General features: G+C 74.1%; 3 protein-coding genes across 6 annotated transcripts; 1 reads left to right on the top strand and 2 right to left on the bottom strand.

The window, feature by feature from the left end:
- Positions 1-11: 11 nt before the first annotated feature.
- Positions 12-3,702, bottom strand: DCST1 (DC-STAMP domain containing 1). Its single transcript, XM_075524955.1, has 16 exons — positions 3,636-3,702; positions 3,424-3,549; positions 3,272-3,346; positions 3,042-3,170; positions 2,822-2,961; positions 2,562-2,739; positions 2,255-2,398; positions 1,980-2,101; positions 1,746-1,903; positions 1,479-1,578; positions 1,291-1,386; positions 1,094-1,220; positions 863-979; positions 605-747; positions 380-493; positions 12-257 (listed from the first exon to the last, which is right to left on the bottom strand). Exons 1-16 carry the CDS (start codon positions 3,700-3,702, stop codon positions 12-14), a joined length of 2,082 nt encoding a protein of 693 aa, XP_075381070.1.
- A 30-nt stretch (positions 3,703-3,732) lies between these two features.
- Positions 3,733-7,599, top strand: DCST2 (DC-STAMP domain containing 2). The gene is given in 17 exon segments (XM_075524954.1): positions 3,733-3,765; positions 3,767-3,810; positions 3,812-4,197; positions 4,293-4,463; positions 4,568-4,669; positions 4,776-4,970; positions 5,074-5,139; positions 5,251-5,464; positions 5,550-5,707; positions 5,808-5,972; positions 6,087-6,254; positions 6,346-6,446; positions 6,536-6,666; positions 6,802-6,917; positions 7,002-7,095; positions 7,183-7,422; positions 7,500-7,599. Coding segments are annotated over 17 exon segments (2,484 nt in total).
- Positions 7,600-9,242: 1,643 nt separating this feature from the next.
- Positions 9,243-23,447, bottom strand: ZBTB7B (zinc finger and BTB domain containing 7B). 4 transcript variants are annotated; one of them, XM_075524816.1, is made up of 3 exons: positions 23,332-23,447; positions 10,303-11,306; positions 9,243-9,812 (listed from the first exon to the last, which is right to left on the bottom strand). In XM_075524816.1, exons 2-3 carry the CDS (start codon positions 11,295-11,297, stop codon positions 9,392-9,394), a joined length of 1,416 nt encoding a protein of 471 aa, XP_075380931.1. In that variant the 5' UTR covers positions 11,298-11,306; positions 23,332-23,447; the 3' UTR covers positions 9,243-9,391. The 4 variants fall into 4 exon arrangements, with proteins under 4 accessions (XP_075380931.1, XP_075380932.1, XP_075380933.1 ...); XM_075524817.1 differs by lacking the exon at positions 23,332-23,447 and adding an exon at positions 21,679-21,784; XM_075524818.1 differs by lacking the exon at positions 23,332-23,447 and adding an exon at positions 21,562-21,679.
- Positions 23,448-23,815: the final 368 nt, after the last annotated feature.

Genomic DNA, 23,815 nt, shown 5'->3' with positions numbered 1-23,815 from the left:
GCTGGGCGCCCTCAGGCCGCGTACCCCGCGTCCTCCTCGCTGCTGTCCTGGGAGAGGCCGTGGTCCCCGGGGGTGCAGGCGAGGCACACGCCGCCCGCCTCCCTCCAGCACTGCCCGCAGTACGGGGCGCCGCAGGCAGGCACAGGGCAGACCCGGTCCTGGGGGGTCTCGGGCGCCCCGCACACCGTGCAGCTCCGGTGCACCCAGCGGCGCAGGCACGGCCAGTGCCGGCAGCACCACTCCAGCAGCGACCTCCCCTGCGGCAGGGACGGGGCCGTGTGGGGCTCGGGCTGAGCGGCCGCCCCATGGGGGAACAGAGCTGGGATAGGGGGACGGTGAAGCCCCCCGCCCTGGCACCCACATCCCCGGCCCCGCTCACCAGTCCCGGGTGCTGCCCTGCCCTCTGGGCGATGCGCTTCTGCTGCCGGCGGATGAAGCTCTGCCGCTGCTGCAGCAGCTTGTTGTAGAGGTAGAGCACGCGGCTCTTCTCCCGCTGCGCCGGCCAAGGCCGTGAGGGGTGGCCGGGAGCACCAGCCCACCCCAAAAACTGCCCGCCGGGCTGGGCTGTGCTGGGCCCTCGGCTGGTGCCGGGGCTGCCGCTCACCTTGGGGAAGTAGAAGGCGGCGATGACGCGGCGCAGGCGGTACGTGTAGACCTGGGCCACGCAGAGCAGCACCAGCACGGCCAGGGGCAGGCAGCTGCCCGTGTACTGCTGCCTCGTCATGCCCCGGGGCTGCGGCAGGCAGGCTGGGGACAGAGCGGCAGCGCTGAGCCCCTGGGGAAAGCCCCCCGGCCCCTCTCGCAGGCAGGGGCGGCCAGGCCGTGGAGCCAGAGGGGGGTCCTGTCCCCTGAGGGGGCTCACCGAAGTTGGACGTCTCCAGCTGGGTGTCGGAGGAGGTGTTGAGGGCCCCGATGGTGCTCCGCAGCAGCCGAGCCATCAGGGACGTGCCCGTCACCTGCACGGCCAAGTGGTGGCTGCCTGCGGGATGGAAGCACGTGGGGGGGCTGCGGGGCTGGGGAGGCGGGTGGAGGCAGGGGGGGGGATCCTTGCATTGCTGTGGGGCACAATGGGGCCATGGGGCTGGGGGCTCACTGTGGAAGGAGTACTGCACGAAGGAGTGCTGCTGGATGATGCTGAGCATGGTGAAGAGCGCGTGGTCCAGGCCGCAGGCGAGGAGGAGGAGGAGCAGGGGTGGGATGCACTCCAGCAGCTCCAGCACCTGTGGGGAGCGGGGTTTGCCACAGCCTACCCCATAGCGCCGGCCCCCCGGCCCCCCGCCAGCCCCTCACCATGCTCTGCAGCTCGGGCGGCTGCACGGCCACGCGGCACGGGAAGATGACGGCCGAGACCTCTGCCCGGCGCAGGGGCAGCAGCGTCCGCTTGTGCTGGGGAAGGGGGAGCGGGGCGGCTCAGCGCAGCCCCCCGGGACTCCCCACCGGGGGTGGGGGGCCGCCCTGCACCCCTTCTCCCCCCTCACCTGCTTTCTGCGGCGGGCATCGATTTGGCGGAAGTAGGTGGTGACGTAGAGGTTGTCGAAGCAGATGTCCTGGCAGTACCGCTTGGTGTAGGAGAAAGCCCTGGCAAGAAGGGGGGGTCTGGGGGAGGCGAGGGACCGGCTGCAGCCCCCCAGGACCCCCCCTTGTCTTCGCACCCCCCCCAGACCTGCTGCCAAAGGAGGCCCCCACCCCTCTGTGCCCTGTGGCTGGCACAGGGGGGTGTGTGTGTCCCCCATCCCAAGGCTCACGAGATGAAGACGAGGAGGAAGGTGCAGGAGAGCAGCAGGCGGAAGAAGGAGACGGCCTGGCCCAGGTGGGTGCTCTGTTGCCGCAGGTGCGAGGTCACCTCCTCCATCAGCTGCTCCGCCGACACGTTGGCGCCCAGCAGCATCTCGCGGTGCTCCTCCTGCGGCGGAGGGGCCGTGGGGCCGGGCAGGATCCGGCCCCCACCCCGGCCCTGGGCGGAGGGGACGGGCACCCACCTGGGAGACGATGCTGGTGCCGAAGTCCTGGCTGAGGCTGCTGACGGACTTGTTCACCTGGTCGTACATCTGCCCGAAGTTGCCCTCCACGGGGATCTTGTCCCAGCACCAGCCATGCATGACTGCGGGGACGGAGCGGCGACGGTGCTGGCAGAGCCGGGACCCCGGGCATCGCCCCGGCACAGGCTGTGGCTGCCGTCCCGGGGGCTGCAGGGGGCAGAGCTGGAGCCGCCCCACCGAGGGAGGACAGGGCGGGGGTCCCACGGGTCACCCACCCTTGACAATGGTGCAGAGGAACTTGAACTTCATGGGCAGGCAGAGGAGGTGGCTGATGAGAGGCACGACCACTAGCGCCATGCAAGCCTTGTGCTTTTCATCGAACCAGTCCCGGCAGCGCTGCATGCCCAGCTCGATCACATCTGGGGGGCAGGAGCCCTCAGCTGCCCACGCACCCCCAGCCCCGCTGGCCCGGACACCATGCGGGTGCCATGTGAGGCCGGCACAGGGGGCTGCGGCAACCCCATCCCCGGCCCGGCAGCTGCCTGCACCGCGTGCTGCCAGCCTCCTGCCCGCCCCGCTCACGGGTGCAGCGCAGTTTGGTCTTCATCTCGTAGAGCTGCTGGGTGCTGGGGGCCGGCTGGGGGTCCGGGTGCCGGCGCTGCCGCAGGTCGTAGCCCGCCTCGCTGGCCACCTCCTCGTTCAGCCCCACGAAGGCGTGCGAGATGTTCTGCATCTCGGCGCTCAGCGTCTGCCCGCTCCGCTGCCGGGGACACACACACACACAGAGGCTCGGCTCCGCTCCCCCCCGGCCCCCCGCCACCCGCCCCGGCCCCCTGCCTCACCACCATGTCCTCCATCACCCCGCGCAGCGGGGCCGTCGACACCCGCCAGAGCTGGCGGCTGTGGTTGACCTGCAGCTCCGCCACGCAGCCCAGCGAGCGCGTCACCTCCTCCAGGTTGTGCCAGGTATTGGCCACAGGCCCTGGCGCCGGCAGGGGTGGCTCAGACCCTGCCAGCCCTCGGGACCCCACCAGGGGACACGGGGACACGGGGGGACCCTACCGTTGTAGATGGCGGCAAGGACGAAGGAGAGGACGTAGACCCGACCCTCCTTGCCCAGGAATTTGGGGGCCATGAGCAGGCTGGCGCAGCGGAAGTGGGGGGATGTGGCCCAGCCCAACGCAGTCACCCCTGTGGCGAGCGGAGAGCTGTCCCCACAGTCCCGCAGAGACCCCCCCCCGGGGCTCCCGACGGCCCCCGTCAGCCCAATCCCCTCCCGGCCCCATCCTCACCCGCCAGCCCGCAGGAGAGCTGCACCTTGCGCGTCTCCGTGATGTTCATGGGGATGATGAGGAGCTGGCAGAGCCCTGAAACATCCAGGAACGTGCCCTGAGCCCCCAGTGCCACCAGCCCCCCGCCGTGCCCGGCACTGGGGCGCGCTCACCGAGACCGAGGAGGGTCCCGACGCCAGCGCCCAGGAAGAACTTGCTGCTGCGGTACTGGTCTGGCCGGCTCCAGAGGAACCGGCTGCACGGGGCGGGCAGCAGCGAGACCACCGCTCGCTTCAGGGCTGGGTGGGGAGGGAGGCGTCAGCCCTGCCCTCTCCCACTGCCCACGGGCAGCCCCGACGGGGAGCGGGGTGGGAGGGGATCTCACTCGTGTTGGGCGGTTTCTGCCTCCTGCGTGCCTCTGTCCCAGCCGAGTGCTCTCGCCCAGGGGCCATGGCTCTGTGCCTCGTCCTGGCGACAGCGGGATGCTGTCCCTGGAACCGACGGTGGGATGTTCCCCTGGAACCCGCACATTGTGAGCCACCCGTTCCGCCTGCTGTATCCCCGCGCCCGGAGCCTGCGAGAGCACCGGGAGCCTGGGAGAGCCCAGCCCAGCATGGGGCTGATCTCGCGGCTGGGCAGAGCCCTGCGGGGGCTGAGGGGCCGGGGGAAGAGCTCGGCACCGCGGTCCGGGGGCAGGCGGCCCCGGCAGACGCGCAGGCCGGAGGAAGAGAGCGAGGCGCGGGAATTGGCCCGCAGCGTCGGCGGCTTCGTGCTGGGCATGGCCCTGGCCAGCCTGTACGGGGCTCTGGTGCTGCTGGCGCAGGGCCACAACGTCTGGTACTGCCTGGTCACCACCATCAGCCTGGGAGCGGGGCTGGGGCTGGGCATGGCCTTCTCCGTCAAGGTGCGGGCCACCGTGCTGCTATCGCTGCCCCATATCTTCACCAGTAAGCGGCTGTGGGTCCCGCCGCCAGGAGCCGGGTGGGTGCCAGCGTGGGGTGCCGGGTCCCAGCTGAGCCCCAGGACCCCCCTGTCCCCGCAGAGGAGGGGAAGATGCTGATGCTGCTGCTGGCGCTGGGCATGGCCGTGCAGGGCCCCTGCACCAACATCCTGCACAACTTTTCCCGGGCCGCCGAGTCGCTGTCGTGCGGGGCCGAGCTCGCCCTCAACCAGACGGCCGAGCGGCTGCAACGCGCCCAGGAGCCGCTGCTGAGTGAGAGGAGGGGCCGGGGGGATGCGGTGGGGTGGGAGGGTCCCTTCCTGGGGGAACCCCAGCGGCGCTGGCCAGCCCCGGGCTGCCCTCGCCCCCCTCCGCAGATGTGCTGGCCAAAATCAAGGAGATCTCCCAGAAAGCCAAGGTGGTGGGCGACCACGTCCGCAAGTTCTTCCGCTCCATCATGGACTCCGTCAGCCACGTTGGTGAGCGGGGTCCCCAAGGGTCTCCCCGGCTCCAGCCCTCCCCATCGGCCTGTCCCCCTCCCCATCGCTCGCTGCCCGTCCCCCAACGCCCGCTCCCTGCCCGCAGCCCGAGCCCTGCGCAACGTCTGGCTGTGGCTGGCGAACATGGGCAAGGTGTGCAACGAGGAGCTGGGCACGCCGTACCGCCGCTGCCTGCGCCTCTTCGACGAGGCGAAGGACAACTGCGAGCGCGCCATCCCCTTCCTCTTCTTCTTATGCTACATCATCATCACCTTCAAGCCCCTCTGCGGTCTGGCCAACGGTGCGTGGGTCCCTGCCCCTCTGCGGCGGCAGGGGGGTCGGCGGGGCGGACCTCTGCCCACCGTGGGGGCCCCACCCTGGCAGAGACCCCCCCCTCTCCGCAGTTGCCCTCGTCTTCTGCATCGTCCCGCAGTACATCCGGTCCTTCCTCAAGAGGAATATCGCAGCCCGTGAGTATCGTGGGGCCGGGGGGGCCGGGGGTCCCTCTCTGCCCCCCGTCTGCCCCCTCCTGGTTCTCGCCCCGACCCCCAGCACCGCGTGGCTCTTTGTCACCCCTGCAGCCCTCAATGATGCTCTGGACCGCGTCCGCCAGGAGTTCGAATTCAACATCTCGGCCGTGCACCGCTTCGACGTCAGCCTCAACGCCAGCAAAAGCCTGGGGGAGGTGGCGCTGGACATCATGGAGGGCGTGCGCCTGCGCCTGGAGCCCACCCGCCGGGTCCTGGGGCTCTTCATGCACATCTCCTTCTGCGTCATCCTCTACATGTACCTCCAGTGAGTGGGCTGGGGTTCCGCTCTGGCCCTCCGCGGGTACGGGGACCCAGCGTGCCGGTGCCCAGCATCCCCCCTGTGTCCCCAGGGCGCTGCGGTACCGTCACCGGTACCTTCGGGATGACACTTTTGACAATGTTTACATCACGCGGCGCTTCGTGGAGATGGACCTGCTGCGGGCGGAGCAGGGCAGATCCACCGTCCTGCCCCTGACAGCCTGGGAGAGCGGCCGCTACATCGCCCCAGGTCAGCCCCCCCCCAGGGGCATCCCCCAGGCGAGACCGGCGGCGGAGAGCCGGGGGGTCCCGGCACGGCACGGCCTCACGGCGGTCCCATGCCCGCCCAGGAGGGCTGTGGCTGTCGCGGCAGGAGCGGCGCCGGTACGGGCTGCAGCTGGTGGGGGTCCTGCGCCACGTGCTGCTGGGGCTCAGCATCGTCCTGGCCGACTACAGCCTCTTCTGGCTGCTCGACCTGGTCCGGCACCAGCTGCAGGGGGAGATCGTCGCCAGGGGTGAGCAGCACCCACCACGCCGGAGCAGCACCCTTGGGTGCTTCGCTGGCTGGGGGCCGGGGCTTGGGGGCAGCGGGTGCCCCGTTCCCCGGGACTGAGCCGCTCACCCCGCAGCGCCGGCGGTGCTGGGCGTCAGCGTCAGCGGGACGGGCTACGCCAGCGAGATCTTCCGGGACTTGGTCTCTGCCTTCGACGTGCTGCAGCAGGGCAACATCTCCGTGCTCTCCCAGCGCTGCCTCCTCCAGCCCGTGGAGCCCAGCTACAGCACCTACCTCAGCATGGGTGACCGGGGGTGCTGCGCCCTCAGCGTGTGGGGTGGGGCGGGGGGGTGCAGGGGGGGTCGCCCCTGCGTGACTCATCCTCTTCCCACCAGGACTCCTGTACGGCATCTCCCTCTTCATCGCCATCTTCGGCAGCCACGTGGCACGCCTGCGCCGGGTGGTGTGTGCCGCCTACTACCCGTGCCGCGAGCAGGTGAGAAGCCCCCCCCCCCGCCCCATCACCACCACCTCCCCGTGCCCCCTCGGCAGCCGCCTGCCCTCACCCCATCCCCGCCATGCCAGGAGCGCACGTCCTTCCTCCACAGCACCATCCTGGCACGGCGGGCAGGCCTGGCACGTGCCCTGCGCCAAGCCGCCATGCAGCGCACAGCCGACGCCGGGCAAGGCAACCTGCTCCTCTTCCTCACCTCCAGGTAAGCTCCCCTGGGGGATGCATCCGTGGGGTTGGAGCCATCCCAGCCCCATAAGCGCCTCGCTGGGCATTGCAAAAGGGCAATGCCACCCCAGGGGTGGCAACGCCCCACGGAGCATCAGCTCCCTGCCCGCAGGCTGCCTGGCTTCGCCCGGCTGGCTCGGTTCTTGGGCATCCAGCAGAAACGCTGCCTGGCCTGTGGGACGGCAGAGCAGCCGGACTTCATCGCATGCATCACGCCCGGCTGCAAGGGTAGGAGCCACCCCTAGACTGGGGACCCCCCCCCCCCCCCCCCCCCAAAATCTCCCACCCCTCTCACGGCCCCGTTCTCCCCAGGGCTGTATTGCCGCGAGTGCCACCAAACCCTGAGCAACGTCTGCTCCGTCTGCATGGGCCCCCTGAGCTTCCGGGACACCGGGGACGAGGAGATGTGAGCGGGGGGGGCAGTGAGACCACCGGAGCCTGGGGGAGCTGCGGGGGGGGGGCTGCAGCCCACCCCCCTGCCCCATCCCTGCAGGGACTCCAGCGACGAGGAGACCGTGGGGCTGTGGCTGGGTGCCGTGCGAGCGCTGCGGGGACAGGAGCAAGGGCGGCTGCTGCGGCAGCGCGTCCGGGAGGTGGCAGCGGGCCGAGGGGGCGGCCGGCGGCTACCCCCTGAGATGGCAGCCCGGCTCCGAGCCCGGCTGAAGGAGGAGGCGAGCGGGGAGAGCGACGGGGACGGCAGCGGGATGGATGGCGAGGACAGCTCGCTCTCCAGGTGAGAGCTGGCGATGGTGGTGGCGATGTCCCCAGTGCCAGGGGGTGCCGGTCCCCAACACTGTTCTCCCCCACCAGCCTGGACTTCGGCTACCAGGAGCAGCCCGAGAGCAGCGGCAGCGAGCTGGAGGAGGTGGTGGCTCTGCGGCCGCCCAGCAGCAAGGGCAGGGCCCGGTGACGGCAGGACTGTGCCACGCGGCGGCGAGGACACAGGGCCAGGCTCCGGGGATGTGGCTGGAGCCTGAGCAGCGCGGTGGAAGCCGGGAGCCGCCGGGGCGGGCGGGGAGGGGCTGGTGAATAAAGCACCCGGTCCTCGAGGTGCCAGCGTCCCGGTGCCCTGAGCTGGCGTCCAGCACCCCGTGGTGGTCCCGACCTTGTGGTGTCCCCAGCCCCGTGCTGCCCCCGGCTCCATCCCTGCTGTGCCCCCCACCCCACAGTGCCCCCACCCCTATTTCCATGGTGCCCCCAGCTCCATTGGGCCCCCAAACCCTCAGTGTCCCCATCCCCACGGTGCCCGCAGCCCAGTCCCTGTCCCTGTGGTGTCCCCAGCCCCACAGTGCCCCCAGCTCCATCCCCATGGTGCCCCCAACCCCTCGATGCCCCCATCCCCATCCCTGTGCTGCCCCCAGCCCCCCGGTGCCCCCATCTCCATCCCCATGGTGCCCCCAGCCCTGTCCCTGTCCCCGTCCCCGTCCCCATAGTGCCCCCAGCCCCACGGTGTCCCTGTCCCCAGCCCCACGGTGCCCCCAGCCCCGCTCACTCCCCCAGGCCTGAGCAGAGCTGCTCCGGGGAGGGGGCGCAGGGCGGACAGACAGCCGGGCGCGGGGGGGTCCCTGCTTCTCCGTTTATTACCAAGCAGCCTTCGTTTAAAAAAACAAACACAAACAGACAGACAGACAGACAGAGGTGACCCGGCGGGGCGGGGGGGGGGGGCCGCCCGCCGATTATTCGTTTGGTTCCTGACACCAGAGAGGTTCAAGTAGCCGAAAATTTCAAGTTCACCATAAGGCACTTTAAAGCCATGACGGGAGCTGAGCCCCCCCGTCCCCATCACCCCTCCCGGCACCCCATGGCAAGGGACAGACGCGCGGGGGCCGGGCAGCGCTGGCGGGCAGCAGCGGAGGGGCCGGGGGGGGGGAATATATTACATCATCTTTTTAAATATAGATAAACTCTTATTTTTAGGCAAATAGTGCCGGTCCCCTGCTCCCCCGGGAGGGCTGCGCCCTGGGGGGGGGCATGTGCAAAGGGCAGAGGGGTGACCGCTGGGGCCCGGCCACCCCGGGGAGGGGGGTCCCACAGGGCCGGGGTGGGTTTTTTTTTGGGGGGGGGGGGGGGTCGGGCGGGGGCCGGGGCTGCCCCGCACCCGGGTGGGCTCACCCGAATAGTGCAACCAAGAGAAAGCAGCCGGGAGTGCAGGGGCGAGGGGGGGCTCGCCGGGGAGGGGCTGCTCGGGACGGGGCGGGGGGGGGGGGGAGGACAAGCTATATACAGCGCGGGGCGGCACCCTCCCCCCCCCCCCCCCCCCCGCCAACCGGGGTGAGCGCGGGGCGGGGCCGCCAGGGGGCGCCCTGGCGGCCCCGCCCCGCGCTCTCCCCGGTTGGCGGGGGGGGGGGGGAGGGGCTCGGTCTGTGGGCGCCCCCGCCCGGTCCCGGCCCCGCTGGGGGGGGGAGGGGGGGGCATCCACGGGGGGGTTTGAGGGGGGACACACCCCGGTCCCGCATCCCCCCCCCGCCCCCCGCCGGGGCTCTGCCACCCGGGCCCGGCGGGGGGGGCCCCGGGCACGGCGGGGGGCGGCGGGGACCCCCCCACCCCATTGTGCAAATCGGCCAGGGGGGAGTTTCCCCCTTTGCATAACTGGGAACAAACCGTGACGGGAAAAACGAGAACAGAAACCCCAGCAGGCACGGCACGGCTCGGCACGGCTCGCCACGGCACGGCTCGCCACGGCACCCGCCGTCGCAGGGGCCCTACGCCGTCTCCACCGGCACAGCGCCGTCCGGCTGCGGCCCTTCCTCGCCCTCCGGCTCCTCTTCCTCCTCCTCGGGCCGTCCCGGACCCCAATAGCGGGCGATGGAGAGGCGCAGCCCCTCCAGCCGCCCGTTGGAGAGGTCGAGGCCGGGGGTACCGGCGGGCGGCGGGGGCGGCTCGTCGCGGCGGCGGCGGCGGGTCCGAACCTCCAGGCAGTTCTGGCCCTTGAGGTGCCGCTGGAGGTGGTCGTCCTTGGCAAAGGCCTTGTGGCAGAGGTAGCACTCGTAGGGCCGGGCGCCCGTGTGCAGGTGCATGTGGTTCTTCAGGTCGTAGCTGTGCAGGAAGCGGGCGCTGCAGTGCTGGCAGGAGTAGGGCCGCTCGCCCGTATGCTTGCGCATGTGGATCTTCAGCTTGTCGTTCCTGGGGGGGGGGGATGACAGGCAGATGTCGGCACGGGGCGGCCGGCATCCCCGGGGAAGCAGCCACCTGGCCGCGGCAAGCGGGGGGGGACGGTGCCGGCAGCCCCGCGGCAGGGGTGTGTGGCAGGGATGCTCTGCAGGGCGCGGGGGTCCGGGTGCTCTGGCGGGGCGGGGGACCACGTCCCAGCTGCCTGGCTGGGGCGCACGGGGACCGCTACGGCACCGGCGGCGGTGGGAAACGGGTTGCGGCACACCAGGGATGCAGCCAGGTGCCAGCAGGGGAGGTGTGGCAGGGGACGCTGCCGGCTACGCCGGGTGACAGGCAGGAAGGGTCGATCCGGCAGCACTCACGGGGTGCGGAAGACCCCACGGACCGGCGCTGCACCGTGCCAGGGATGCGGGCAGGCACCGGCGGGGCTGGCAGGGGAGGCGCCGCGGGGGATGCCGTCGGGTACCCGTCAGGCAGGGAGGGTGCATCCGGCAGCACTCACCGTGTGAAGCGGACCCCGCAGACCTGGCAGGCGAAGGGCTTCTCGCCCGTGTGCGTGCGCATGTGGCGGGGCAGCTTGCCGGCGCCGTGGATGACCTTGTGGCAGACGGGGCACTCCTGGGGCATCTGCGAGCGACGCTTGCGCACCAGCTTGTCGGGCGTATCCAGCCCGGGCGCCAGCGACTCGTGGTGCAGCGAGCTCAGGTACGCCATCAGGTCGGGGTCAATGGCATCCTCGTCGGAGGCGGCCTCCTCAGGGGACAGGGGGGGCTGGTAGGGGAAGGGGAAGGGGTGCGGGGGCAGCTCCTCCTCCTCGGGCAGCTCGAAGCTCTCGTAGGGCAGGGGCAGCCCCTCGGGCAGGGGGGGCGAGGGCGGCTGGGGGGGCGGCGGGGGGCTGCCGCAGCCCTCGGCCTCGGCGGGCGGCTCCTCGGCGTGGTTGTTCAGCCGGGCACCGCGGGCTTGCAGGAACTTGCGGGTCTTCTTGCTGCGGCGGGCGGCGGGGCGGGGGGGCGGCGGGGCGGGCGTCTCGCCCTCGGGGAGGGCGGCGAAAGCCTCCAGGTAGCGGCGGGCACGCTCGCAGTCGCCGTCGTCGGGGCCGGGCGCCTCCATCCCGCTGCCCTGCAAGATCTCCACGCAGGCGGCGATCACGCAGGGGATCTCCAGCAGCCGGGCGGCACGCAGCACCTCGCCCATGTTGGCGCTGCTGATGGTGAGCGTGGCCGTGTAGGCGAACTCCAGCAGCGCGCCCAGCGCCTCCGGCCCCACGAAGTCCAGCTCGCAGACCTCCTGCCCCGGCCCCGGCCCCGCAAAGAGCTTCTTGAAGTAGCGGCTGGAGGCGGCCAGGACGGCGCGGTGGGTGCGGTACTCCAGCCCCTGCGTCTTGATGGTGACGTCGCAGAGCAGCCCCAGCTGCCGCTGCTCATTCAGGCAGCTCAGCAGCTCGCTGCTGTGCTCGGGGAAGGGGATGCCGATGAGGTCGTCCTCCGGGCTGGCCATCGTCCTCACCTGCGGGAAGGACGGGACGCTCGCCGACCGGCACGGGAACCGGCCGAAAGACGGCACTCGGAGGAAACGCCGTGGCTGAAGCATCGGCTCTGCCGCGAAGCCGGGGCGCGAGGAAACCTCCATCGCGCGGGGCTCGGTGGCAGCGGCCCCAGGGACCGGGGTTTCGGTGGGACGCCGAACCGGGGCAGGTCGGGGGGCCCGGGGGCTGCCCTCACCCCCCCCCCCCCACGCCATGCCGAGGTTGGCGGGCGGCAGGCCCCCCACCGCAGCCCCCCGCGCTTCCTCTGCCGCCAGCACCCGGCCGCCCGCGCCGCCCCCCGTGCCACCACAGCAAAGGGGGAAATCTCAGCGTGGTGCCTTTGAACGGTGCCGAGGCACGGCGCTTCCTGCGCCAGCCCACCCACCCCCCGGCCCCCCGGCCCCCCGGCACGGCCGGGCGCAGCCGCCGGCTCCCGGCAGCCCCATCCTGGGAACGCGGGCCTCGCCGACGGCGGGTGCGGGTGGGCGGGTGAGTGCTGGGAAGAGGGCCCCGAGGGCCGGGGGCCGCCCCGCGGAGCCCAGCCGGGCTGGGAAACGGGGGCCACACTTCCTGCCACCGCAGATTAGGATCAGCACCCGCGCCGCCGGTTCCTGCCCCCGCTCCCGGTGGGGGCCCGGCCCCCTCCCTCCCCCTTTGCCCCAGCCCGGGGCCGCTCCTCGCCCAGCCAAGCCCTGCCTGCGCGAGCCGGGCCTTTCCCACGCTGCAGCTGGCAGGGCTTGGCCTCCGCCGTAAACCCAGCGCTGCCGGCACTGGCACCCGGGGTCCCCGCGGTGCTGCACTGGGGACCCGCGTGTCCCCACGGAGCCGGCACGGGCGGGCGATGGAGCCTGTGGAAGAGGGAGCCCCGCTGCCCTCCTGACCCGCGGGCAGGTTACCGGCAGCAGCAGCAGCGCCGGTGCCCATCCATGGGTAATGCCCTCCTGGCTGCCCGGTGCTGCTGGGTGACACCAGGGCTGCTGGGTGACACTGGGGCGGGAGGTCCGTCCAGTGGCTGCAGCCCTGCCCGCACCCCGGGGAAGGCAGAGGTGGGCACGCAGCACCGCCATATCCAGGCTTTCGGTGCTGCCAGAGCTGCGCCGTGCTACGCTGAGCCGAGCCAAGCCGTGGCGGATGGTAGCATGTGGCACTGGACATCGCCGAGCCGCACCAGACCACGCTGAGCTGCGCCAGGCCCATCCGAACTGAACCCCGCCACGCCACGCCGGCCCGTGCCAAGCCACACTGTGCCGTCGGCGGGTGCGGGGGACGTGCCCCCTCTTGCCCGTGGAGGGGCGGCGCGGCCGGCGGCCCCCGGCGCAGGAGCCCATCCCCGCGCCGGCCGCTCCCTGCGCTTGGGCGGCCGCCAGCTGGGGCTGCCTCGGCAGGCGGCTGGGAACGGCCCCGGAGCAACCGGCTGCGGAGCCGCCCCAGCCGCTGCCGAGCAGGCCCGACCGGCAGGGCAGGCGGCAGCCGCCCCTGAAACTGGGAGCCGGGCAGTGCCGACCGCCTGGGATGCTGGCGCCGGCGTCGAGCACCCACGGCCGCCCCTCCGCCCCTTGCCAGGAGCCCGTCCTGCCACTGGCCGGGGTCCTCGCTGCCCGCTGGGGCGGGGGCGAGCGGATTAGGGGCGATTAAGCCATCAGGGGCCCGGGAGCCAACAGGCAGCGACAGCCCCCGGTTGGATTAGGCAGGATTAGCAGCGGGGGCAGGATTAGGGGAGGCGAGCGCCCTGCGCCGCGGCTCGGGGAAGGGATGACAGGGACGCGGTGCCCACCGAGGGCACCCCGGAGCCCTGCGGACCCCCAGGGCTGTCACAGGCGGCGGTCCCGGGACGGGGCGCGTGCCACCCAGATCCTCCATTGCTGCCTCCCCTGGCCAAACCCCGATGGCAGCGGGACGAAACCCCTGTCCCCCGGTCCCCATGGCACCCCCGGCCCCACGAGACACCCGGGCACGGGGCGCTCGCAGGGCTCTTCCTGCCTGCAGGGCCGGGGCTGGCACCCACCGGCACGTGCCCATGTGGGGGCTCCTGCACCGGGGGGTGCCCGGGCCCGGTGCAGCAGCCGAGGCCCCAGCCATGCCCCGGCGGGCGGCGGGGCGCTCCGAGGAACAGGCACAGCCACCGGCCTCGCCGTGCCACGGTACAGGCAGGAGCAGTCTCAGCGCTGCCGGTGCCACGAAGCTCACCGGCAGAGGCACGGCTCAGCCCGGCAAGGGAGCCGGGACCCCCGTGAGCGGCTGCAGGGCCGGATGCCTGCGGACGAGGGTGCGGGGCCGGGGCAGGGCGGGGGCGAGGCGGCGGCAGGAGGGGGATTTTCCATCACACCAAACCGCCCGTTACGGCTTCTTCCCCGACACCCCCCGCCCCCCCGCGCATCCTCCCCGCTGGAGCGAAGTCACATGCTGAGCGGGTGCTGCCATCGAGGAGATCGCAGCGGCGATAAGGAAACAGGGGGGACGAGGTGTGAGGGTGCCGGAGCCACCCCCGGCGTTCCCTGGACAGCACCGGAGACGATGGCGTGGGGGGCACGGGCCGGGGAGGGGGCCAGCGGCGATGCCCGCACCCCGGCCGTGCCACAGCTTTCTCGGTTACGTCAATGCCTGCGGCCGGGCCCGTTTCGGCTGCGGCAGCCGCACGGGGCCGGGGAAAGGGGGGGTCGCTCCCCACACTGAGCTGGCTCCCATGCCGGGGCAGGCGGCAGCGGGAACAATGCCTGCCCGGGTCACCCTGACATCCTGCCACCGGCCCACGCCGCCTGGCACAACCACGGCAAGCCCCCATTCACCTGCCAGCCCCACCCCACCGTGGGGGTCCTGCCGCCCCGGCACAGCCACACGCAGCAGGGCTGGGGTCCGGCCCCGCAGCACCCACCCTGCGTGGGGACTGGCTGCGTCCCGTGCCACCGAGGCGGGATGGCACCCTGCACGCAGGCACGGTGCCAGCCTGCGCTGGGCACCGACCCCAGCCTGGGGACGGTAGGAGACATGGGGTGGGAGAGGGTGCCCGGGGGGTCCCCCCACCTGCTTCCCCATGGGAAAGGGGGGCAGGGGTCCCAGGGAGCGCGGCCCCCACCCCGGGCTGCTGCCGAGTGCCGCTGCTTTCGGTCACAAACGCTGTGGAGGGACTTCACAGCCGCACTGGGGAGGATGAGTCACCCAGGAAGGGGAGCGCGGCGCCAGCCACCGACCCGGCCCCTGGCCCCCGGCCCCACCGGGGCCCCTCACCCTTTGGGAGCTGGAAGGGGACCCAGGTGTCCGGGCCGTACATCCCCCCCCACCCAGCGCCCTGCCCGCGGCCAGCGGGGAACAGCGGTGGCCCCGGCGCCTGCCGCCGCGATGCGGTGGAGTGGCGTGGCTGGGGGCGGGGGGCTGTGCAGCCCCTCTGCCCACCCGGCGGGGAAGGCAGCGGGCCGGGGCTCGGCCAGGCCGGTGGCCCTGAAGCAGGCACGTGCTGGAGGCGTGCCGGGGGTCCCGGTGCTGGAGGGGAGGTGGCTGGGGGAAGCGGTCCCACTCTTTGAAAGAAGAAAACAGCGAGCGGAGACGAAAGGAAATGGTTTGAAGAGAGAAGAGAATAAACAGACCCCCCCCGCCCCACGGCGCTGGGGAGCGAGCCCCACGGCACCACCCTGGTCCCCGCTGCCGTCCGGCTCCTCGCGCCCGCGGTGCCACCCGGAGAGCTCCCGCTGCCCAGGCACCTCCAGCGCCTCGCGGGCACGGCCGTGTGCCGTGGCCAAGGCACGGCAGCCATCAGCACCGGGGAAGGGGTTCCGAGCACCGCAGCCCAGGTCTGCCTCCGCGCCCAGCCGGCGCTGCCCAGCGCAGCTCCCGGGGCCCGGTGCCAGCCTGGCACGATAGCCAGGCTGGAGGCTGGGCACCGCAGCCCTGCCGCCGTGGAGTAGGCGGCTGCAGGACCGGTGGCGTCGGCAGCACCAACCCCGGCACCTGCCGTGGCGACAAGCAACCGCCGGCCCAACCGAGCCCCCGCGCCGGCCCCCTGCCCGGCGGCCCCGTGCTGGCACCACGGCCCCCTCCCACTGCCAAAACCCTCCCCGGCGCCTGGGCCAGGCAGAGGCACGTCCGGCTGCCTGGCACCGCTGCCACAGGGTGCGGGCCCCGCTCCGCCAGGCCGCGGTGACCCGGACCTCGCTGCCCGTCCCTTCCCGTCCCATCCCGTCCCATCCCACCAGCAGCGAGGGCGGTGCAGGGCTCGGGCAACGCCAGCATCCCAGCAGCCTCCCGCTCGGTGCCAGAGCAGCCGTGCCCGGCCCGCCCCGCACCCGGCGGTACCGCGCCGGGTTCCTGCTGCCACCACGCTGGGTCCCCGCCGCCCTGGCACCTTCTCTGCCGCGCCAACCGGTGGTGGTGGGGTGGGCGCGCGGCTCACCTGGTGCGTGTCCCGGCGTGGCTCGGCGCTGTGCCGCAGCCGGGTCGGCGGCCCGCGAGCGGCAGGGAGGGGAAGGCAGGGTGCTGTGTGAACTTGGCCCTGCTCCCCGCTGCACTTGAGCGCAGGATCCCACCTCAAAAGGAGTCGACGCCCACACCCCGGGTCACGCACCTCCCAGCCCCGCTTCCCAGAACACACACGGCATTAACCCTTCGTGGCCGGCGCCGTGCCGTGGGGCGCCAACCCGGAACCGGGCAGGGGGCATCCCCTGGCCCCCTCCCGTGGGAGGAAATTCCCAGCACCGGCAGGATGGGCGCCCCGTGCCGCGGGCATCCCCTCCCCGCCGCCAGCATCGCCTCCCCGCCGCCTGCCCCGGCCCCCTGTGCCGAGGCGTCGGACGGGCCCTCACCCTCCCGCCGCCCCGGGGCAGGGCGCTGGGTGCTGGGTGCTCGCCGCTGGCCGCGGCCGGCCCCGGCCGAGCCGGGAGGGCGCCTGCGCTTGGCGGGAGTGGGCCTGCCACCGCAGGGCTGGGCTCGGTGCAGCGTGCCGTGGCCTGCCTGGCTGGCCCCGGAGCCGCCCCCCAACCCTGCAGATGCACGTCCTGCTCTGCCCCCGAAGCGGGTCCCCGAGGTCCCACGGGGAACGGCGGGACGCCGTGCCCCAGGGAGAGGGCTCGGGGACGGCCCCGGCCGAACCGCGTCGCCTGCTCGCCTCCACTCCCCGGGCAGGGACACCTGCAGGGCACGGCCCCCCCGGCCCCCCGCAGCCCCCCGGGGCCGGCTGCAGGTTCGCGCAATCCCCCCCGTAATTACACCCTCTGCATCCCCAGCTAAACAGCAATTAATTAGCAGCCCGGGGAGCGCTCCCCACACCCCACCACCAGCACCCAGCACCCGCCCCGGCCGCCCACACCAGCCCGGCCAGGGCCGTGCCAGGGCACCGCGGCGGGGCTGCCCCGTCGGGCTCCGGGCAGCCGTGCCGGTGCTGCCAGCAGCGCGAGGCCGGGCAGAAAGGGGAAGAGCCCTGTGCCAGTGCGGCCGCGCAGCCGGGCAGGGAGGGGGCCTCCGGCCCCAGCAACGTTCACGGAAAGAGCCGGGTTGTGCAAGAGCCCGACCACACGGGCGGGCAGCGGGGCCGGCGGGCGGGCAGAGGGGCAGCAGCCACGCCGGCGTCTCGCCTGTGCGGGCCGGCGCGCCCCGGCGTGGCGTCCCACCTCCCCCATCACCGGGGACCACGTGCCGGGCAGAGGCCGGCCGTGCCGCCACGGGTCAGCCTGACGCCCGGAGCGCGGGCAGCACACGGCCGGGAGGCAACGGCGGCGCGGGCACTCTTGCCCGCCACCCTGCCGTGATGCTCCGGGCTGGCCGGCCGCCCCGGCGGGGGGCACGGCCCCAGGCCAGCGGCCCTGGGAGGGAGGGAGGGACACGGCACCTGCCTGCCAACCCTCTGCCTGCCCTTTGCTCCCCATAAAGGAGGGGAACGGCGCCAGCCCCCCTGGCCCAGGTGTGCCAGGTGCTAAGGGCGGGAGATAAGGTGGGCGAGGCGGGCAGGGAGGGGCACGGCATGGGCACGCAGCCCTGACTCAGGGTTCCCGCTGGTGGCCAGGCCCCGCTGGGGTGAGTCACCACGTCCCCCCCACCCTGGGGGTGTCGCAACTGCCCACGCGCCCGCACCGGCCGCAAACTGCTGCTCGCCACGGCCGGGGGGCACCAAGGGTGCCCGCCCAGGGGGGACCGGGCCGTGGAGGTGCTGGCCTTTAGGGCGGATGGGCTGACCTTCATCCATCCTCCTCCACCCTCCGACCTCGCCTGGGCCAGTGGCACCCTGACCAGCGTCACCAGTGATGGGACACGGCCCCATCCTGCATGCAGCCGGGACGGGCTCCGGCAGCATCCCGGCTGCCGCACGGCACCAGCCCCTCTCCCACTGGCAGGACGGGCATCCCAGCCACGGGCGTCCCCATCTCCCGCACCACGTCCCGACACGGGGGGCCCCGACCTGCCAGGACAGGGGGTCCCACGGCCACCTGCTTGCCCATGGGTGACCAGAACAGATGTGGCTGAGGGCGTGTGGCCTCTGTGGGTCACCCCCGGGCTCCCCGCTGCGAGCGCTGCCGTCCCCAGTGCCGGGGAGAGGCCACGCGAGGCCGGACAGGGGCTGTCCCCAGCTGCTCCCTGCCGGGGCAGCCCGGGGAGCGAGGCCACACGCAGGCAGGAGCAGGCAGAGGGAGGGAAGGAAGGAAGGAAGTACGGAAGGAAGGGGTTGCCGAAATGGAGTTCAGGGAGGGGGGGGAACAGGAAGGAAATGGTCAACAGCAAACCCCATGTTTGATCACCCCGCTGCGGGGTGAAACCCACCCACGGGTCCCCCAGCGGCTGGGGGAACAGGGCTGTGGTCAGGGTGGGCGGCGCTCGGAGGGGCTCCGAGCCCGGCCGGTGCCCAGGCCACCCCTGCCAGCACCGAGAGGGGCACGGTGGAGCCGGGCATCCCGCTGCATCCGGCTTGCACGGCCCAGCCTTGCCCAGGATCCGGCTGGGATGGAGCAAGACCCAGCTGCCCGCGGGCACCCCGGCAGCCCGGTCCCGGTCCCGGGGGTGCCGGTGGCAGCAGGATGAGGCTCTGCCAGCCCTCGGCCTGGGACAGGCGGGCTTGCCCACGGCTGGTCCCGCTTGCTGGCCCCAGGGTGAGCCGGCTCCGGTGCCACTTGCCCCGCAGCACACAGTCACGGGAGCCCCTTGGAGGGCAGCCAGACCCCCGGGTCCCACCGTGCCGCATGGCCCCAGGGGCTCCCCAGGCTGGCGGCATCTCCTCCCCCCCGTGGGGTCCCTGTCCTCACGGCACCCCAGAGACCGAGCACCGGCAGCCGGAGCTGGCGCAGGACAGGCCCCGATGCTGCATCCTGGCACCGGGGCGGTGCTGGTCCCGGTGGGGTCACCCAGCAAGGACAGTGCCAGCCCACGGCCCCCCCTCCACACCCCCCGAAATAGCCCGGCTTCCGCCCCCACGGCAGCTGCCTGCTGCCAGCTCCCCGCTGCCCACGGCTGATCCCGGGGGAAGGAGGGAGGGGGCAGGCGGCTCTAATCCCCCCCGAGCCCACGTAGCGCTGCCAGCGGGGACGCGCCTGCCGCGGCCTCCCCGACTCACGCAGCGCCGCGAGCGAGACCCCAGCCAGACCTGTGCCGTGGGGAGGGCAACAGCCCCGGCCCCACAGCCCCACGGTGGAGTGGAGTTGGGGGCAGCCGGCCGTGGAGTTGTACGACACGCGGGGCTGTCCCCGAGCCGTCCCCAGCCCTGAGCCCCACCGGGATGTCCCCGCCGTGCCGGCTGGCTCGGCCCAGCCCCAGTTGGACGGGAATCCCCTTCCCCTCCCCTCCTCGGCCCCGCTGCGAGCCAGAAGTAAAGCATCCCCCTGCCCACCCTCGCTGCATCCCCCTGCCCACCCTCGCCGCATCCCCCTGCCCCGTATCCCTGGGGATACCCGCAGGAGGGGAACTGAAGCAAAATTGCCGGGGCGCCGCCGTGCCCACCGCGTGCCAGCCAGCCCGGCCACGCTCCCCAGCCCGCTGGCACCCAGGGCAGGCAGAGTCTGGCACCCACGCTGCCTGGGACCCAGCGCCCGGCAGAAGGACCCCGTACTCACCGCCCCCTCCAGCCGCTGCCCATGGAGCCTGGGGACATGGCGGGGACAGCCGGGGCAGAGCAGAGCATGCAGCGCAGCCGAGGCTGCCGGGAGAGGCCAGCGCTCGCCTGACCTACTTCTCCTTCCTCATCACCTGCTTTCATTTTCCCTCGCCACGGCTCAGTCCCCCCGCCCGCCCACAGCCCCGCCGAGTCACACCACCGGCTCCGGGGGCACGGGACGCCTGCGCCCCGCGGCTCCCGCTGCACCGGCACACAGACAAACTGGCCACCGATCCCTGGACACGGAGCGTGGCTGGGCACCGGGCGTGCTGAAGGTCACCGGGCACGGCACCGGGCACGGCCACCTCCCCCGCTGCCTGCGCGGCCACCCAAGCGTCACCTCCCTGGCACGAAGCGAGTTTGACGGGTCTCAGCCCAGCCCCTCGCCGGGTCCTCCAGCCGCCCTGGGGCTTGCTGGGGTGTGGACATGCAGCTCCCGGGGCATGTCGGGGACGCCAGCGCTGCCGTGGGGAGCCGGGCGGGCGCCAACCCCCCAGACGGGGCGGCTTCCCCCGCCGGCACCCGCGGTGGGGTTACCATGGAAAGGCGGCGGCGGCAGCGCAGGGGGAGCACGGGCTCCCGGGGGCTCCCGCCAGCAGCCCGCGCGCTGCCAGGAGAGATTTCTCCGTGGTTTCATCATCCGCCGCCCGCCCCGAAGGAGAAGTTCCTGCTCGGCGCGCGGGGCAGCGGCCACCCCTCGAGGGCCGGGGCGTGGGGGCCACACTGGCCCCACACCCCCCGCTGCGCCCACTGCCTGCCCCCCCCTGCGCTCAGGCCCGTCGCACTCGTGCCACGTGTGCACCGAGGGTGCACGGCACCAGCTGGCAGAGCCGCGCTGCCACGGCCTCAGGCTCAGCACCGCGGCTCTGCCAGCAAGGGGGGGCCAGCCAGCCTGCGCCAGGGCGGGTGGCCTCAGAGGGTCCCCAGGACCCACCACGGACGTTCCCCCCACCCGCTGGTCACCTCCCCATGCCTGGGCCCAGGGGCTTCGCCCCCAACTGCACCCCCGACCCCAGCAAGGGCACCCCCAGGCCCAGCCAGCCCCCAGCCCGGCGCTGCTGCCCCACTCCCTCCCCTGCCCCACAGCTTCCCCTTCTCCACGCACCCACTTCAAGTTCCTGAGCCCAACCCCTCCCTCCGCGCCCGGCACCGGCATCACCACGGCGGCCTCGAGTCGCGGGCAGCTGCCACACGCCTCTGCCAGCGCTGGGGGACCCCGGCCCGCTCCTCGTGAGCCCGCAGCCCAGCCAGCCCGGCTGCGGCGGGGGAAACCGAGGCACACCAAGACTCACCCCACGCCAAACCCGGCACCGCGTCCCCTCGCCTGGCGAAAGCAGCCCCAGGTCAAGGGCGGCTGTGGCCCAAGACGGCGGCTCTCCTCCGGCGCGGGCCGCGGCGGGAGGGTAAATACCGCACCCCGCCCCGGGCAAACAGCCGGCTGGGGGCAGCCAGCCAGGGGGGGACAGGTACAGCAGGGCTGGGTGCGCGCGGGGCAGAGTCCACCGGTGCTTGGCGGGTGCTACCTAGCCACCGGGCCAGTGGGCACCCCTGTGCGGACCCTCGCCAGCGGCAAGCAGCGAGGCACCCACTGCCGCTGCCAGCGTGCCAGGCCCGGCAGGTCGCCGGTATGGCACAGCGTGCCGGGACACGGGGACGCCCACCCTCCGTTCCCCACTCTACCAGCACCGGCGCAGCTGGGGGGTCCCGAGCTGCCTCCCCGCCGTGACGGTGCCGTCCGTGCCCCGCACACCCGGGGATACGGCCGAGCTGCTCGCCGGGCCGAGAAGGGCGGCGGGACGGCGGCAGCACCCCGTCACGCGTGGGGTGAGCCCACGGGGGACCCCAGCCGGATGGCGGCACCGCAACCGGACCCCGGCCGGAGGCTTGGCAGCCACTGCAAGAGGCGGTGGGGACCTGCCCGTGGCACCGGTTTCTCGCAGCCCCGTGCGGAGGGACCGGGAACAGCCCACGCGTGACCGCCACCCCACCCCACGGGCGACGTGTCCGCCGGCTCCAGCGCGGAGTGGCGGCGGGCGGGCACGGTCGGGGCGCGGAGCACCGCCCGCTCCCGGCGCACGGGGACCGTGCGCCGGGAGCGGGCGGTGCTCCGCGCCCCGACCGTGCCCGCCCGCCGCCGGTACCCGGTAGCATCCCGGCTCCACGCGACTCACCGCAAACCGGGCTGCAAAAGCGGTCGCCGCACCGGTACCGTCACCGGTCGGTCGGTACCTCCGTGCAGACCCCGTCGGTGGGTCCGTCCGCTCCCACCCGCCGCCACCGCCGCTCACCTGCGCGCCCCGCCCGAGCTACGGGCCGGTCCCGGGGCCCCGGCCCCGCCTCCGCCTTCACCTGCCGCCGCCGCGCCCCGCCCGCCCCCCCCCCGCCACCGCCGCCGCCGCCGGGGCTCCAGGAAGCGCCCGCCCCCTCCCGGCTCATTGGGCAGCGCGCCGGCGGTCCGGCCTCCTATTGGCGGGGGGGGCCGCCCATCAGCCCCGCCACAGCCCCCCCCCCCCCCCCCCGCCACGGGAGGGCGGGGGCCATGCGGGCCCCCCCCCGGGACCGGGGTGCGGGGGGGGGGGGGGGGGAGAAGAGCTGAGTCAGAGGCGCGGGACGGCGGCGATTAACGGGGCCGCGCTGGGACCGATCCCGGGGATAGGGAGGGGGGGAGCCCGGTACGGCCCCGCCGGCGCCTCGCCCGGTGCCAGGCGCCGAGCGCGCCCCGCCCGCTGCGGCCGCCGAGCCCCGAGGCCGGCCCGCCCCGCTCCGCTCCGCCCCGCGGGCACGGGGGGGGCGGGGGAACCGGGCACGGGAGGTGGGGTGGGGGATGGAGAACCGGGCACCGAAGCGGGTGAATGGAGAACCGGGCACGGGGGCGGATGGAGAGCCGGGCACGGAGAGCGGGGAACCGGGGGGGGGGGGGGGGGCGGAGAGCCGGGCGCCGAGGAGCCGGGGCTGCGGAGGGGCGCGGCGCGGCGGGGCAGCCCCCCCCCCCGCTCCCGGCGGCGCTGGGGCAGGGCGCGGCGGCGGCGGCCCCCCCGGAGCGGCCCCTCCGCAGGTGCCTGGGCGGGGACCCCGCGCAACCTGTTTGGCCGCCGCCGGCCCCCGGGAGGCAGCGGCGGCCCGGCCCGGCCCGGCGCTCACCTCGCCTCACCCCGGCCCCCCCGGCTCCTGACTCAGAGCCCGGCCGCTGCCCGGCGCTGGCGGAAAGTGTGAGCCGCCGCCGCCGCCGCCGCCGCCGCGGGCTGCCAAGGCAAACACCGCCCCGCGCAGACGTTATGTCAGCCGGGCGGGCGGGCCGCGCCGGGGGGCACCGCTCCAGCGCCGGGGCCGCCCCCCCCCCTCCGCCCGCCGGGCCCCGGTACCGGGCACCTGCCGCCGCGCCTCGCCCAGCCCGCCCGCTCCCTCCCCGGGCCCCGGAACGCCGCTTCCCCCATCTCCCTCCGTCCGTCCGTCCGTCCGTCCACCTGCCTCCCCCCCCCCACCCCGGGCCGCACCTCCACCTCCATCACCTCCCCTCGCACACCGTCCGTCCGTCCGTCCGTGCACCTGCATCGCCTCCTTCCCTCCGTCCGTCTGTCCGGCCGCCCCCCGCCCTTCCCCTGCCCGGCCACGCCGCGGGGACCGACCCGCCGGGCGCGGGGCTCCCGCGAGGGCGGCGGCGGGGAGGGGGGGGGGGAAAATCCGCAGAAAATCCCCTCCGCGCCGCTGCCGCCGACACCCGCGCCCGGCCCCGCCGCCCACCGGCCCGAAACCGGCCTCCCACGGCCCCGCCGCTCCCCGCGGAGCCCCCGCCCGCCCCCACGGGCCGCCGCTATCCGTGGCCGCTGCGCTATGTCGGTGCCGGTGCCGGAGCCCTCGGTGCCCGCGGCTGCGCTCCCGGTGCCGCCCGCCCGCCCGCCCGCTCCCCCGGGGGCGGCCCCGACGGCGCGGCCCGCACTCACCTCCTGCCCGCGGGGACGCGGCGGGGCCGGGGCCGGGCGGGGGCCGCGGAGCCGCCAGGCCCGTCTCAGCCGGGCCGGCGGCGTGGCAGGAAGGACCGGGCGGTCATCGCGGCCCGGCCGCGGCCGCCTGCAGAGGGCACTGCCGGTCCCCGGAGCCGAGCCCCGCGGGCGACGAGCGCGCCGTCCCCGCGCGGTACCGACGCGCGTGGGGACACGGGGCGGGGGGGGTGGTCTTTGGTGCCGGTGGCACCGTTTATTGGGGTTACAAATACCAGACGCAGCCCGGGCACCCCGGGACCTCCAAGGCTGCGCTCGCCCGGGGGGGGCCCCGTGCTGCCCCGGCGGCTGGAGGGGCCTGGGGGTCCCCCGGCCCGGGCACCCACCGCGGGAGACCCTGCACCGGCCCCAGCGCCCGTCCGGGGCCGGCCCCGAGCTCCGCTCCCGCTCGGCACCTCTGTCCCCACTGCGCTGACCCGGGCCGGCA

The sequence above is a fragment of the Mycteria americana genome, chromosome 25 (genome assembly GCF_035582795.1).
Source record: "Mycteria americana isolate JAX WOST 10 ecotype Jacksonville Zoo and Gardens chromosome 25, USCA_MyAme_1.0, whole genome shotgun sequence".
NCBI classification, from domain to species: domain Eukaryota; kingdom Metazoa; phylum Chordata; class Aves; order Ciconiiformes; family Ciconiidae; genus Mycteria; species Mycteria americana.
The sequence above is the reverse complement of the archived record's forward strand: the minus strand, read 5'-3'. Positions and strand labels throughout refer to the sequence as shown.

What these genes read in the sequence shown, in the direction of transcription:
- DCST1 (XM_075524955.1), bottom strand. Translation starts at nt 3,702, where the DNA reads ATGGCCCCTGGGCGAGAGCACTCGGCTGGGACAGAGGCACGCAGGAGG. An exon ending in GCTCTCCTGCGGGCTGGCGG is followed by an intron (nt 3,171 to 3,271) that starts GTGAGGATGGGG and finishes CGCTCGCCACAG; the next exon opens with GGGTGACTGCGTTGGGCTGG. An exon ending in GGGTGATGGAGGACATGGTG is followed by an intron (nt 2,740 to 2,821) that starts GTGAGGCAGGGG and finishes TGTCCCCGGCAG; the next exon opens with CGGAGCGGGCAGACGCTGAG.
- ZBTB7B (XM_075524815.1), bottom strand. Translation starts at nt 11,540, where the DNA reads ATGGCGTGGGGGGGGGGGGGTGAGGGCAGCCCCCGGGCCCCCCGACCT. An exon ending in TGCGGGGTCCGCTTCACACG is followed by an intron (nt 9,813 to 10,302) that starts GTGAGTGCTGCC and finishes CCCCCCCCCCAG; the next exon opens with GAACGACAAGCTGAAGATCC.